Consider the following 16,684-nt stretch of genomic DNA (forward strand, 5'->3'; position numbering starts at 1 on the left):
GAGACACTAAAGAAGCTGAAATCACCGAGAGCGTCACACGCGCTTCAGTATAAATGAAACCTCGCATCTGCGCCATTCATTAGAGTCACGCAGAACATGCAGGATTCATATTTAAATTGACTTTTGCCTCTTAATAGTAACAGATACTAGTCCATATCGCGATTGGATTTAAGTGTAATGACCTACTTTTGATTAATTAATTCAAAATTTGACCAAGTCTGTGACATTCCTGCATTAAACTGTGAATTCTGTTTTTATGACTGGATTCCACGATTCTGTCCGCGTTTTCCACATCACGGAAGTCATAGGGCCCTACAATTATACCAGCACAATGTATACTCTCACACTTGAACTGCTTCTATTCTTGAACACTTAATGATTATCTAATCAAAATAAAAGAGCAGCGCTGAGTCTAGGAGAACTCATCGGTATCACACACACTCCGGACGCATCGCATTCAACTCGAGCAGCAGTCTAACAGTTTATTTATTCACCAAACGGACACAAGTTTACTTCAAGATTGAACAATGAGGCATAGAAAAGTTTGAAGTTCAGTGTTTAACTCTTTAGGCACAAGGGTTTTTTGGAAAAAATGCTGTATTTTGACACCAAGATTTCAAAAGCTTGTGGCTTGAAAGGGCTTAAAGATAGAGATCTACTGTAAATTAGAAAAATGTTGGGTATGACTGAAGGTTTATGTAGGGTGTAAATATACTCATCTTATTTGCATATTATGATGTCATCAGGGGGTGGCCATCTCGAATTCCATAATATTCAGGAAATAGTAGATATTGAATTGATGTTTGAACTTATTTGCATGTTTTTTTGTGTGTGTGTCTTTTTTATCCTCATTCCAAATGATCAGAAAAGAGGAAACCAACAATAAAACAGGAGAAAGCACTAAATTATTACTATACTATATAGTAGTAAAACGCATGTGAACAGTAGCCTACTTTTTGATCAGTTCATCAGTAATATTCAGGAAATAATAGATATTGAATGGATGTTTGAACTTATTTGCATGTTTTTTTATTTATTTATTTATTATGCTTTTTGTCTTTTTATTCTCATTCCAAATGATCAGGGAAAAAAATGAAAGAAAAAAAAATGGAAAGTTAAATTAGTAAATTATTAATATATTACTGGTGCCATAGTAAAATGCATGCTATTTTTTGATCAGTTGACCAGCTATCTGCCCAATCAGGTATCTAGGTGACACAGTTTATAGTTCTTGAGAGTATGGTACTGGTATCAACCTCTCATTGCATGGCACAGTGTAGAGCGCACCTAACCCACACTGACTGCACTTGTACTGTCTTCCGGCAGCCCTTAGAGTGTGCGCGATCACCAACAGCTCTCCTATGGACACTATGACCCACCACCATTCCCGTTGGGCAAAGGGAAATTTCCAGCGGCATTGTTGCAAATGTCGCTACGTGAGTGCAGATGGGCACAGTGAGTCCATTAGGCACATAACAAAGACACTAGGGTATCTTTCGGTGCTTCTGAAGAGGAGCTGATTGTTGACGACTCCATGTCTTGGAGTGACCAGCAAAGAGCCTGAAGCCCCTGCTCTATCTCAGTCTGCACGCCCCAGCATAGACTCAGAGCTGATCCACGTCCTCATGAAAGCAGAGGAACTCAGCCTGGATTGGATAGCCTCCTTGACAAGTGGTTCTTAAAGGGACACCATCAACCTTCACCTTGTCAGCGGTCAGCTCCCTTTCTGCCTGCTTTTCACGAAGTGCTCACTAAAACATGGCGGGCTCCCTACTCGGCGTGTGTTAACCCTTCCACTGCAGCTGCTCTCACCACCGTAGATGGCGCTGAAGAAAAGGGGTACAGTAAGCTCTCCCCTCTCGAAGAGGCTGTGTCGACCCATGGGCTCAAGTCTGTAGCGCACCCCTCTAGGCCCTGCAGAATGACGTCAGCTCTGGCCAACAAGGTTTATGCAGCAGCTGGCCAAGCCGGCTCAGCCCTGCATATGTCTGTCCTCCAAGTATTTCAAGCCAAACTTCTCAGTGACATGGACGAGTCTGGCAGAGATCAGCACTCACACATGCTAGTTCCCCGCCTTCACACGGTGAGGTGTCATTCATAAAAATGGAACCTCTCGCCACCTGGCTAATAGCTTGGAAAGCCATTCCTGGCATGTCAACATGGATCCTAAAAACGATAGAACAAGGATACTTGCTTCAGTTTGATCGCAGGTGTCCTCGTTTCAGAGGTGTCATTCAATCTTCGGTATCGAACAACGATTCTCATGTTCTTCGGTCCGAAGCAAACACATTGCTTGCAAAAGGTGCCATGGAACAGGTACCCTTAGCAGACAGCAAGATAGGTTTTTACAGTCGCTATTTCCTTGTTCCCAAAAAAAGACGTCGGGCTCAGACCAATTCTCGATCTCAGATGTCTGAATAGTGCTCTCATAAGACGGCCATTCAGAATGTTAACTTTGAAAGAGATCCTTGCACAAATTTGCCTCTGGACTGGTTTCTGCCATTGGATTGGAAAGACATGTACATTCATATCCAAATAGCCCCCAGTCACAGATCGTTCTTGAGATTCGCATTTGAGGGAATGGCCTATCAGTATACAATCCTGCCCTTCGGGACTCTGCATTTTGAATTACCTCGACAATTGGCTGATGCTGGCCAGATCCGAATGGGAACTTACCACTCACAGATGTTGTTTAAAGTGCTATATAAATAAAGGTGACAGATCGAATCAACCCGGCCAAGTGTTTTCTGACTCCCAGACAGCGGGTCTCCTTTCTGGGATCAGTTATAGACTATTATATTTATTGTAGTTATAGGGCAACTTGCAAGGGATGCCTACACATCAACTGCCTCAAAATGATGTTTGTCTGGCCCTAAAGACCTTCCTGCCAGTCTTAAAAGGGCACCACGTCTTGGTCCAGTCGGAAAACATGAATGTGGTAGCTTATATCAATCACCAAGATGGCCTCAGGTCACGTCCCCTGTAGAGTGGAGACTACATCCTCAGTCGGTTCAGATGATCTGGTCAGTTTTCAGCAAGGCAGAGGTGGACCTCTTCGCCTCCGAAGACAACTGTCACTGCCCAATCTATTTCTCAACACAATGGGATGCTCTGGCCCACGACTGGCCCAACACTCATCTGTATGCTTCCCTCCAATCGCTCTGCTCCCTCTGGTCATCAGGCGAGTCAGGGAAACAAGATGTGGTCTTCTCTTGGTGGCCCCACTTGGGAGGAAACAACCTTGGTTTTTGGAAATGGTCCAGCTGTCATCAGCAGCCTCATGGCCGATACCACTGAGGAAAGACCTACTCTCCGTATACAAGATGTCTCTATGCTCCCAAGAGGTCAGTATTTTGTGACTGGTGTTCAGCACAAGATCAGGGCCAAAACTCATGTGACGTGTCCCATGTGCTAACATTTCTTCAAGTGCTGTTGGACAAGGGGCGCACCCCATCTACACTTAAAGTCTACATGGCAGCCATTGCGGCAAATCATTCTCTCGTGGCTGGCCGGACTATTGGTAGGAATGACTTGGATTTTAAATTCCTGAGGGGCGCTCGGTGGTTAAATCCTCCTCATCCCAGGACTATGCTGACGTGGGATTTGTCTCTAGTCCTAAGGACCCTCAATGGCCCTACCTTTGAGCTGCTCCAATAGGCAGACTTATGGGTCATGATGCTCAAAACTGATTTGCTTTTAGCCTTAGCATCAATTAAATGATTGGGTGACTTGCAAGCCCTGTCAGTCAGTGCTTCCTGTCTCGAGTCTGGGCCCAACGACTGTAAAGTCATTTTCCAGCCGCATAGCGGTTATGTGCCTAAGATTATGTGCCGTTCAGAGGCCAGGTGATCTCCCTGCTGGCCCTTCCTGTAGTGGAGGGTGAACAGGGTCAGATCTTATTGTGCACGATCCGGGCACTCAGAGTTTACATTGAGCGCTCTAAGTCATTCAGACTTTGGAGGACGCTCTAAATGGCTGGCGGTCGCAAAGCATAGATTTCGCTGGATTGTAGATGCGTTCACCCTGGCTTAAGCCTCAGTGGGCTCGATGGCTGTGGCTTCAGTCAAAGTGATTCTGATGAAATGGTGCGTTGAGCCGACTTACAAATAGGTCAGCTCCGCTAAAGCGCCATTGGTTTGTGCAGTTACACAAACGTTAACAAATCAGGCTTCAGTAACAGGGTAAACAGGAGGATAACCTATAACACAATGCTCGTTCCCTTATCTCAGGGAACCGAGGTTACCTAAGTAACCGGAGCGTTTTCTATGGTAATCAACAGCAGTCCACAGATGTTGTCAATAAAACTTAAGATGTATTTAACCAGAAATTTTCCTTTAATCGCACTATGCAAAAACATACCGCGACTTTGTCCTCCAGTGGCGGGATTTCTTTAAAAAAAAAGGCAGATGAAACAAATTACACTATTTAAAGGACTGCAGTTCAAAACTATAAAAGCCTGAAGGTTTGAACAAATTCATGTGCTACATAAGTGATAAAAGGGAGGAACAGACTTACCTGGACTAAATGTTGTGTCTGTGTTACATCATTTAAATGGAAAGAAATATTTAAATGGATTATCTTGTGATATATAACATTCTATAAACATCACAATATTTAAATATACATATATATATATATACATTGCACACACAATACATACATATATATATATACATTGCCAAAATAAAAGCCTGCTGATTTTATGTTTGAAAATGATGAAAATGCTTTTATTTTTTATTTTTAGACGCTTTTATCCAAAGCAACTTACAATTGGGGAATACATAAAGCGATTCTTCTTAAAGAGGCAAACAAAGAAAGTAGTAGTAAATATTAGCATTTGATTTTTAAGTTTACTATAAAATAATTGTATTTGTATTTAATACTAAGCCTACCTTTTATTTTTAATAATATTATCACACATTATTATTTAGTTTATTATTTTATCAAAGAAAAAAACTAAATAAATAAAGTGCAGTAATATTATAACTATTATTAATTAATTTTTTATAGTTAAATTTAATGGGTCACGCTATATGCAGTGTGAGGACCAAACCAAATCTCCAGGTTGAGAACCAGGCTGAAAAAATGAAAAAAAACAACAAGAAAAAAACACATTAAAACAAAACAAAAATTCACAAATCACAAGCCAATAAATAAAAAAAAAACACATAAAATCAAAAAAAAAATATCAATAAATACAACTAACTGGTCATATTTCACCTCATTATCATAAGAAATTATATTATGCATAAGGAAAAATAAGTCTCTTTTTAGAACCATACATTTTTTTTTTTTTTTTTTTTTTGCGCTGTGCAATTATTTTCATAGCAATTAAGCACAACCCCCCTAATGGCAGTAGTCTACTTAGTCTACTTGCTTTTGAGATGTGTTTGTGATATTTTGGATGCAGTACTTCATTTGGCAAGAGATATGAGTCATTTTGCATTTTGTGTGTGCAATTTTCGGATTATTGTGTAAAGTTTGGAAAAGAAGGGGCAAAGATTTGAAAATGTAAGCAGTTTAAGCTGCAAATTACAGTAATTAATAGTATAATATCCAATAGTCTTTGTACTAAACATTATTTCCAATAATGATTTAAAATAAATAATTGTATCCAAACAGGATGGTTTTCATGAATTCAGTATCAAATTAAGAATAAGAGGTTTTCACAACATAGTAAATAAGAAAGAAAGAAAGAAAATTTTATTTTTTGAGGAAAACGTGCTTAATTAAAAAAAAAAAAAAAAAAAAAAAAAAAAAATAATATAGGGTCAAATTTTAGGGTCAATTTTAATCCAACTAACTTTATTATATTTAACATTTTGTTTGCTCTAATTAAACAAAATATTGTTTTACAATATAACTCACCATAATAGAACACTCCCTCTGTGGAAACAAAGATATGACAGATGTTTGATTGCACAAATTAATAGGCTGTATTATTTATAATAATAATTAAAATAAAACATACATTTTTGAGTGATGCAAGAAAACCCAAGCCCACCTGTCCCTGAGTGGTCCACATCAGGTGTGTGCATGAAGTGCGCCGACACGTTTCCCCTGTCCTCTCCGAACTCATTGCTAGCCACTAGCGTGTAAATGCCGTTATGGATATGAGTGGGAATGACCAGCTGCAGACAGCCGTGGTACTCCGTATCCGTGATTTCATGGATTTCGGTCCTGATGTACTGCTGCTCCTCCAGCAGCTTCCCCTCGTGGTACCAGTGCAGATCAGGCCTCGGGTTGCCCATCACAGTGAAAGGGATGCACCAGTCCTGGTTCCTCACGGGCTGGTACAGCTGCACGATACTAGGGGGAACTGACCCAGGAGAAAGAAGAAGGGGCAGAGGAATGAGAAAGAAGGAAAGAGGGGAGGAGGAGAGGAAGTGAGTTTGCCATGTGCCAAGTTTGAATTTGTGCAAGCATGAATCATACAGCTTCAAGACCTTTAAGATATTTTATAAAGCTTGTCAGCCTGTTTACTGTCTATTACCATTCAAAAGTTTAGGGTTGGTAAGGTTTTTTAAAAAAAATTATTCCTCTGATGGCAAGGTTTGTCACATGATCTTTCATAAATTAATGTAAAACACTGATTTCCTATATCCTAAAATAGTTAAAAAATTTTGTGGAAACGTTTTCAAGATTCTTGGCTTTTTTCAGGAAAGTGCAAAAGAACCATTTATTTGAAATAGGCCTAGATTTTTTTTTTTTTTTTTGTAACAATATAAAAGTCTTTATTGGAATTTTTAATGAGCACAGTTTATTGCATCCTTGCTGACTGAAAGTGCAGAATATTAATTGATGAACTTTTTTTTTTCTGAATCCAAACATTTGAATGTTATTGTATTTTATTTTACAAAAACGAGCAGTTTGGACTTTGTGCTAAACATTTGCTTTTGTGTTCCAGGGAAGACAGAAAATATGGGTTTGGAATGACATGAGGGTGCGTAAATGATCTTCACCAAATCCTCAACTTAAATTGTTTCCTTAATGTGTTAACTACTCCTTTAACTACACAAATATCAATAAAAAACACACAAAATAAAACGGGTAAATTCAATAAGGCTCAAAGCTTACTATTAAGAGGGAAAAGTTTTTGCAACAATGTGAGTTTTGTCAGGCCCAGTAGACTAATGTGATAGCTTGAGGGGAAACTTCCTGAATCTTAAGCATGTGGCACATTTTCAAATGTATCTTGAACTCTTAAAAACCCTCCAATAGTTCAACCTACCATTCTCTTAAAGGAAGCCATCTAATCTTTAAGCATTCATGTCAAATGACCCACAGCCTCCTATTCAGTTTGAAATCCTATTATTTTGTCAAAATGTCAAAATATACTTGGTAGACATCAAGCTTACAAATCAAAGAAAAATGACGGTAATATTAATCACTTACAAAGTTGCTGATGTGACTGCTCAATGACATGAATCATGATTTCAAATTCTAGGAAGTCAACTACACCTTTGATGAACAGACACATTCCACCACTGAAATAATCCTTCATGGGGAAATTATTGGAGGTTCAGTCAGTTTTACTTACAATACCAATTGAAGTTTGGACGCACTCAACTTGAATAAATACTTTCCATGCCTACATATCAATTCATCTTCAAAACTATAGTTATATAAAAAAAAAAAAAGATTGGTATTGGAACAGATTGTGAAAGAAAGACAGGCAACAAGTGTTTAGCATACATGAGGATGCCTTCAGTACAGTTTAAAATTAGGATGCGCCTCATGATTTTGCTTGAGGGAAGCCCAGAGTTTGCAGAGCTGTAAACAGTACCCCTGTAAAGGGCAAAGGGTGGAAACTTATAAGCTCAAATACAAGATTTAACATTTTTCACTTCATAATTCCAATGCCACCACCTGTATTTTTGTTTTGTTTTGATGACTTCACTATTATTCTAAAATGTGAAACAGTCATGATTAGGTCTGATGAAAACCTACATTCAACAATAATATTGTTTATTGCAGTATTGTGACTTTTCAATTTATTTGTAATTGTTTGTGCACATGAGAGCAGAGTTCTATATTTTCATGATAATGTTGGTAAATACAAACCAGATTTGTTAAATTCAGTAACCTAACAATAGCATTATCCTATGCATGGGAACATAAAATGTTCTAGGCTTCTAATACATGGTCATCTGTTATGTTGGGACAGCTTACCAAGTAATCTGTTACACTATTGCATAACTCTTAAAAAAAGTATCTAATTATGTTACATTATAACTTTTTCTTATGGAACTAATGAAGAAACTGACTGACTTTTAAGTGTTTATCTGAGCATGTATCATGGTCCTAAGGGACTACACACTTTGAGTACCTCTCACTTTCATTGCAAAGAAAATCTTTGGACTTTTATAAGTTGATAAACTGCCATACATGAAATAAAGGCATCCTCTATATTAGTAGTTTTTAGCTGTTTTACCTTGCATAGTCATCATTCATTGTATTTAAAGATGAGGATGTCACACTACCTCTCCAAGCTGAAATCTGCCAAATTTGGATTGCTTCTCTCAAGTGACATAGATTTGCACTAAAATACAATAAGATTCATTGGATACACAGCTTTAATGCCCTACTGATTTTATGGGGTGGGTTGTGCAATCAGTGGTGGACAGTAAAAAAGAATTTTGTTGTGTATATATTATTATATATATATTATATATATACAGTACAGACCAAAAGTTTGGAAACATTACTATTTTTAATGTTTTTCAAAGAAGTATCTTCTGCTCATCAAGCCTGCATTTATTTGATCAAAAATACAGAAAAAACAGTAATATTGTGAAATATTATTACAACTTAAAATAATAGATTTCTATTTGAATATACTTTAAAAAAAATAATTTATTCATGTGATGCAAAGCTGAATTTTCAGCATCATTACTCCAGCCTTCAGTGTCACATGTAACATCCAGTCTATCACATGATCATTTAGAAATCATTCTAATATTCTGATTTATTATGAGTGTTGGAACCAATTCTGCTGTCTAATATATTTGATGAATAAAAGGTTAAAAAGAACTGCATTTATTCAAAAATAAAAATAAAAATTCTAATAATATATATTCTAATAATATATTTTCTTTACTATCATTTTTTATCAATTTAACTCATCCTTGCTGAATAAAAGTATTGATTTTATTTAAAAAAAAGAAAGAAAAAAAATTACTGACCCCAAATTACTGACCAGTAGTGTATATTGTTATTACAAAATTTTTATATTTTAAAAACATAGCTTCTTTTTTTTTTTTTTTACTTTTAATTCATCAAAGTATCCTAAAAAAGTATCACATGTTCTGAAAAAAATATTAAGCAGCAGAACTGTTTCCAACTTTGATAATGAATCATCATATTAGAATGATTTCTAAAGGATCATGTGATAATGATCCTAAAAATTCAGCTTTGCATCACAGAAATAAATGATAATTTAAAGTATAATAAATTTAAAAAACAATTATTTTAAATTGTAATAATATATCACAACATTACATTTTCTTTCTGTATTTTTGATCAAATAAATGCAGGCTTGATGAGCAGAAGAAACTTCTTTCAAAAACATTAAAAATAGTAATGTTTCCAAACTTCTGGTCTGTACTGTATATTATATTTTATATATTATATATATGTGTGTATATATATTATCAGTTTTAATTTACTGCATTCTATGGCATAATGTCTCGACTTTATACTCCACTTAATTTCAGAAAAAAAACATGCAATTCCTAGTTATTTTTAAGTTAAGTATTTAAGAGATCCAGTAGTGATGTCCAATCACTGAATGAGTGAATCATTGATGTTTTTTTAAATCATTCAGTTGAACTGGTTCACAATTTGCAATTAATGCAATTGCATCAGTTAACTCTGATTTAACGATCTGGTCTGAGCAAGTCTAAAAAGCTAACAAATTACTGTACTGGTCTTATGCGACTCAAAATAAGCCAAGAACCGAGACTATTATGATCCTCCAGTGTGCTGACTACTAATAATTCATAATAATGTCAGACTGAGCTCTAACCTATTTTAGATCTATTATATCTGAGTGACTGGGACATTAGACCCCTCTCTCTTAAAATAGTTTTTTGAGCATGAGGATGAAGCACATTAAATTGCATAAAAATATATAATGATAATAATATGTAGTTCTTAGTAAGAACTACATATTATTATCATTATATATTTTTATGCAATCTGTAAGAACTTCTTACAGATCAGTACTCTTACTCAAGACGAAATTCAAAAGGAGTACTTATACATTTATATGTAAGTATGGAGTCATATCTCATCAGGGTATCTGGTAGCACTTTATTTTACAGTCCTGTTCCTCATGTACATACTACAGTATGTACTTATTATAGTAATTACAATAACTATGTAATACCTAAAGTACTAACCCTGAACCTACCCCTAAACCTAACCCTACCTCATGTAGTTACCTTGTATTACCAGAACTTTCTTAGATAAATACACTGTAAGTACACTATAAGTACATGTAAGTACACGTACTGTAAAATAAAGTGCAACCAGGTATCTTTAAAACAAGTACAGGACTTGTGTACTTTGTCCACCACTGGTCATGACCCACCATTTGAGCTCAAGGCCTTCTGTCACAGAGGACTGGAACGAACTTTAACTTGGGGCACATTCTGTCAAAGCAATGCAAAGCAAATCCACACAACACAATATGAGTTCTTACAAAGAATGTTGAGAAGGACTGAAGCCTCAGTCTGGCCCACAATGTTCTCGGCACTACAGGTGAGTTCTCGGCCGTTGTCATCAGGTGAAAGTCCACTTAGAGTCAGAATAGACTGCAGCTCCATTGTGTGAGAAATCTGTGAGAAAGAAACCACATCTCTGATCTGATCTGATTATGTTTAAACATATTTTAAACATTTGGCATTCATGCGCTTTGTGGTTGCCAGGGGTATTCTGGGTTGTGGTTGCCTGCTGACCAAAGTCAAAAGAGCTCACACACAGGTCTTTCTAATATTCTAGCACGCTGAAAAAAATAATGATACTTTGAATCAACTTAACAAAAAAAATACTCAGATTTGTTACAGCCAAATGTATTATTTTTCTTAAACTGGAGCTAAATAATCCAAGTTCTCATTCTACACTTCAATGTATTTAATCTGTCATACAAGCTGTTGTTTTCACCATGGGTGAAGGCTCCTTTAATGTAAGTAGTATTGTGAGCATTTTAAATATTAATGAAAACACAAATGCTTTCAATGGCTAGAGTCAAGCATCTGTGGTTTCAGCACTGTGATCAATCATGATATTTGAAAGCACATTATAGGATGCTACAGAGATTAAGTGTTTAAGTCTCCTAAATGTGTAAAACTGGCATAAGGAGGAGAGAGGTTGTAACTGATGTGAAGACGGCAGATATATAGGCCTAATAAAATAAATAGGGCTATCATGGTCTGTTAAAACACTGTTTTCCATCTAGTATTCCATCTGTAGTTTCAACTTAGGTTTACTTATGATTTTGTGGAAGATCTCACTATGCTATGTGTCTACAAGGAATATTAGATCTTATGCTAAAGCTCAAGAGACTTGGCTGTGTTCAGAATGTAATGCTATCATAATTGCATTGCATGAGTATGTCCAGTTGTTACATTTGAAATAAGAATGTTAAGTTTTGTGGGGGTTTTTTATAGAAAAAACTGAATTATGGATTTTATATTTTAATTCAATAAAAAAAGTATTTTTTCAAGATTGATCAACAGTCAAAATAGGGAAACTAAACATTCTGTCAAAAGTCACTAACTGTCATGTCCTTCTAAACCTATAAGACTTTCTTTTATCTTTGAAACACAAAAATATTTTTTAATGAATCCTGAGAGATTTCTGTCCCTCATTTGAAAATGCATTAAACCAAAACTTTCATGATTCAAAAAATTTTTAATGAATCAAGCAGTTTAATCCAATACTATTTTTAAGCAGTTAATAATCTTCTGAAGAGACATGATTGCTTTATATTATAAACTTTAAATTTGAGCATTTATTCATATATAAACATACATAGAGAACATCAAACAAGTCACATGCGGTCTAATGAGAATGCAACATAGATAAACATTGATCAATGTTTATATATGAATAAAAGGATATTAAATCTGTTTATCGTATGAAGCGATTGTGCCTCTTCAGAAAACTTGGATTAAACCACTTGTTTCATATGGATTTCTTTTATTCTTTATTGTATCACTTTATAAACTTCATACATAGTTTTGCTGGACTTTCAATGGAAAGACAGACATTTTTTAGATTTCATAAAAATATCTTTTGTACTTTTCAAAAATTTGTATTGTATAAAATGTTTAGTAAACTGCATTGTTGTGGGATACAATATTGCATACTTATTTTTTGTAATACTGCATATCTCAGCAAATGTAGCAAGTCAACCACATATTCTACATAGCTAATAATATTCTATTCACCTTGCATTCTGTCTACAGAAAGACTAAGAGCACTATAGTAGTATGCTATTCTGAACTAGCTTTATACTGAAAAGGCAAACAGGGTTTTACCTCATGGCTGGTTGAGAGAGGAGGGTGATCACTGGAGTTTAAGCTCCAGGACAGCTCAGGGGTCGGGGCTCCAGACACACTACACATCACTGTGGCATCACTTCCTGCCATTTGACTAACAACAGCAGGGATGACCTCGACACGTGGATACTCTGAAATAATGACATAATTTTCATGTTTGTGATAACGATCCTTTTTTTACTTCTTGGCGCAAATTGCGTGACTTAGATTTGAGTTAAACATCATATAGTTTAAGTTTCATTACCACATAAATTAAGAGTGAGTCTAGAGAGGGCTTTTGCTCTTCCTCCTTCCTGTAGACACTGCAGCCCCTCTCTCTCACTGTCATCCAACCAGACTTTGATCCAGATGTTCTTACATTCACATTGCAAAGGGTTCCCGGAGAGCAACCTAAAGCATATGCAAACAGACTTCAGGAACAGAAAGATGCTTTCTATGTATGCTGTACAAACAGAGCACTGTACATACTGTTTTGTACAATTTTTACTTACAAAGTTGACAAGTTTGAATTACGAAGTGCTCTCCAAGAGAGTGTTGATAAGTTATTGTCTCTGAGATTCCTACAGATAGAGAACAGAAGAAGACTCAATTAATTAAAGAATAAGCAGTATAGAATATTAGTTTGAAAGCATCCCATTTTTGTTTAATCTGCCTTAAATTTAATTAAATAAAGAAAAAACTCACAGATATTGAAGTTTGGAATTGTTGAAGAAGGCCATCGTAGATACATATGTCAGGTGAGTATTGGTCACTGTTCTGTGTGAGACAGAACATGCTCATATATGTTCTGCTGTTTCATAAAGTTTCATTAGCATTTTGCATGACCTTACATCAGATACTCACAAATTCCTGAGATTTGAGTAGAACTTCATATGATCCTCATTGATTGTAAGTAGCCTTTTTTGATTTGAGATGTATCTGTGGAATTGAAAGGAATGATTAGGCACGTTAGATTCATAAACACAGTAGCATTGTGGTACTGTGATACACAGCCAAAGTTTGGGGTCGGAGAGATTTTTTGATGTTTTGCAAGAAGTCTCATGCTCACCAATGCTGCGTTTACTTTATCATATCTATACAGTTAAAACAGCAATGTTGTGAAATATTATTACAATTTAAAATAACATAATGTAATTGGACATTTTATTTATTTCTGGGAAGGTAAAGCTGAGCATGATCCTTCAGAAATCATTCCAATTTGCTAAATTGGTGCTCAAGAAATATTTGTCATTATTATAAATGTCGAACACAATTGTGCTGCTAAATATAATCATGATACATATTTTCTAGACAGAAAGTTCAAAGAATAGAAAGTCACAATGTGAAAGTTTTCCAAAAATTTTGATCCAACGTGGCTATCCAAAACAAAACTAACCTATAAAAATAATTACATCACAAAAATTACATCCAACTACCACATCCAAAACAAAACTTGCCTTTACAAATAAGTACAGCATGGCATTTACATTCATGTACCACAGCATTTACATAGTAGGCTATTCCAAAGTACTTCGAGTGATGCTTTCATAGCACTTTCTATTTAAAGTTTCAGTAATATTATATGTGAACTTACAATTTAACTAGGCACGCGCCTTATAAAATCAAGCCAACTCGCACTGGCACGCGAAAACAATGATAGGACCAAATATTTAATATCATTCAATGTCAAATAGACCGTGTTTTCAGCGAAGGCTATAACAGACGCACCGTAATACGAAAATCCTTTATCAAACCGTCACCATATAAACAAGTTAATAAAGGTGCGCGTGAAAAAGCCATGAATTCACTACAGCGCGCACATGCCTGGAGTGGGTCCGGTGAGCCGTTGTCGTGGAAACGGAGTGACATATTTGCGTAGGCGCCGATGCCTATTGCTCTGCGGACACGTTAGACTACTCCCCAACTAACCTAAACAAAACAATTCATGAAATAACGTACGCGTAAAACTTAATTTCATTCGTAAATAACAGCAGTTTATTAGCGTATCCCTCACGGCAGGCATTTTTTTCCCCAAGACCAAGCCATTTGACGGTCTCGGCTCGCCTGTCAGTGCTGCCTAATGCAGGCACTCGAGCAGATCAGATCATCAGTTCACTATGAAGCGGACGCTGTATCTTCACCTATATGCATCTAATTGCGTTATGTGGTCAATTTATACATTTCGGTGTAAGCCGATAGTTTTTCCTATTCTTTTACATCAAATCCAGCAAACTACAGAAAGCAACCTCACAAAATACATCACCCACAAATAACCACTCTCTGAGTGACCATTTTCATAAAATAAAAAAACCCTTTATATGTGCTATCATACCGACTTATTGCTTATGACCGTGGCCCCCACCCCTTACAACCGCTCTCATCCTCTCTCTCTCTCACACACACACGACACATAATGTCTGTTGCATTCACACTCTATTCTCTTTTTATACGTAAAAACCCACATCCAACAGAACCCCACAAATTAAACTAGCAAACCACACAAAAGCAATCAACGAAGCTAGATCGATGTCATGGAATAGCGGTGCACTAAACTTATTTTGGCCCTTAGACGAATTGAGGAATCTACCCACACACTCCTCACGCGCACACGCTCACAAACACACGCGCGTGTTTTTTTCACGCATCCGTGAAGCTGGAGCGGGTCTCCCGGTTTATTTCTCCACGAAAACACTCCACTTACATATCCGTAATGTTTTCCATGTCAGACTCCGGCACCAAGACAGGGAAATCCTCGATCCCTGGTTCTTGATCGATACACGAGATCCTCGAGGCATTGCAAAAGCACGACCCAGGACAAGCCGAGCTGAGCCTCAGCAGCCCCATTAAAAGCCCCAAGCCCCAGCGAGCCATTCCTTGAACCCCTGCGGTCATGGCAGGTCTAGCGCGGTGCATTCAGCGTCGTGTAACGTCTTATAGTATTTTCAGCAATTCCGAGATGAGACGCCGCTGCTGTGGGATGCGCAAAGACGTTGTGCGCGACGCAAAACTGTCATGGAGTGGCCTTATCTGGTCTCCGTAGAAAAGGTGATAACGCAGCGTGGAAATGTTCGCGTGCCGATATGTTGCGCTATCCAGGCTTCGCTTCTTCCAGACGCGGTGGTAAAAACGTGTGGCCGCAGGCTGTGTGTGTCTACGGGCTGCGGTGGTGACGCTGACGTCTCACATCCAGCGCTGGGCAAGAAAACAAGCGAGAAAACAAGCGAGACCGCACGCTTCATCTCCCGTGTGAAGAGGCAGCAGCGCGTACCTGCAAGCGCCTATTGATTACCGACCGCATCTCCCTCAGCCATCGCTGTAATTACATGTGGAGGGGGACGTTAAAGATGCTCTCAGCGATGTCATATCGGCAATAATTGATCACCTGTGCTGTCAGTGGGGCGATCTTTGGGAGATGTATGTTGACAGGGATGGGGATGCTCGGCATAGGCTGTCAAAGATTGTTTTTCTATCGTGTCATTTGGGAAATTACTTGATTTTTTTTCTTTCTTTTTTTTTTCCAATTCAATCTGAGCTGCCCGTGTTTCTTTTCCATCGTGCTCCTTTCAACAATACCACAACTTCATGAATAGCCATTACTGGAGTGTGACGTGCTGTTTGACGCACAAGATGGGCTGCATCTAGAAAAATAATTGCTAAACAAAAATGCCAGCATATTTAAAATAATAGGAAATTACATTATCAAAACCCAATCACATTATAGTCTATATCAAACTATACAAAATGATATTGGTAATAATCTAAATATTACTTTAGGGTGTTACCGAATTATCAGTCCGTTTGAAGGGAACAGTGATGGAGTCGGAAAATACGCCTTTAGTGCCCATCTGCACTAGATTCCACGCGTTATATAAACGTTTTGATTTTATTTCAGCATGAGTATACTGAAGGGCCTTGGTTTAGGAAATCACTACAAAACAAACCAAAATATTAATTTAAACACAAAGAACATATACCCATTAATAAAAAAACATTTCGACAAAAAAAACACATTTCTATCACAGTCAACGTGAGCAGCAATCACGGAATTAACTATTTATTTGATTGTCCTCTTACACAAAAGAGTATATTTCCGTTGATAAACAAGCTGTTTGGATCTCAAAACAGGGGCAAGTGTATTA

The 16,684-nt window shown here is 37.1% G+C and overlaps 1 protein-coding gene across 1 annotated transcript in view; it reads right to left on the minus strand.

Annotated features, from left to right (window-relative positions):
• ntrk2b (neurotrophic tyrosine kinase, receptor, type 2b) overlaps positions 1–15,753 on the minus strand; it is a 29,332-nt gene extending 13,579 nt beyond the window's left edge. Inside the window, exons 1-11 of the mRNA XM_042723408.1 lie at positions 15,247–15,753; positions 13,410–13,484; positions 13,251–13,322; positions 13,058–13,126; positions 12,811–12,956; positions 12,546–12,697; positions 10,706–10,841; positions 6,005–6,319; positions 5,869–5,886; positions 4,516–4,533; positions 4,360–4,388 (exon numbers count right to left, since the gene is read on the minus strand). Coding sequence (XP_042579342.1) covers positions 4,360–4,388; positions 4,516–4,533; positions 5,869–5,886; positions 6,005–6,319; positions 10,706–10,841; positions 12,546–12,697; positions 12,811–12,956; positions 13,058–13,126; positions 13,251–13,322; positions 13,410–13,484; positions 15,247–15,458 — 1,242 coding nt within the window. The 5' untranslated portion in view covers positions 15,459–15,753. The remainder of the gene's footprint in view (positions 1–4,359; positions 4,389–4,515; positions 4,534–5,868; positions 5,887–6,004; positions 6,320–10,705; positions 10,842–12,545; positions 12,698–12,810; positions 12,957–13,057; positions 13,127–13,250; positions 13,323–13,409; positions 13,485–15,246) is intronic.
• Positions 15,754–16,684: the final 931 nt, after the last annotated feature.

The sequence above is a fragment of the Cyprinus carpio genome, chromosome B5, assembly GCF_018340385.1.
Source record: "Cyprinus carpio isolate SPL01 chromosome B5, ASM1834038v1, whole genome shotgun sequence".
Classification (NCBI taxonomy): Eukaryota; Metazoa; Chordata; class Actinopteri; order Cypriniformes; family Cyprinidae; genus Cyprinus; species Cyprinus carpio.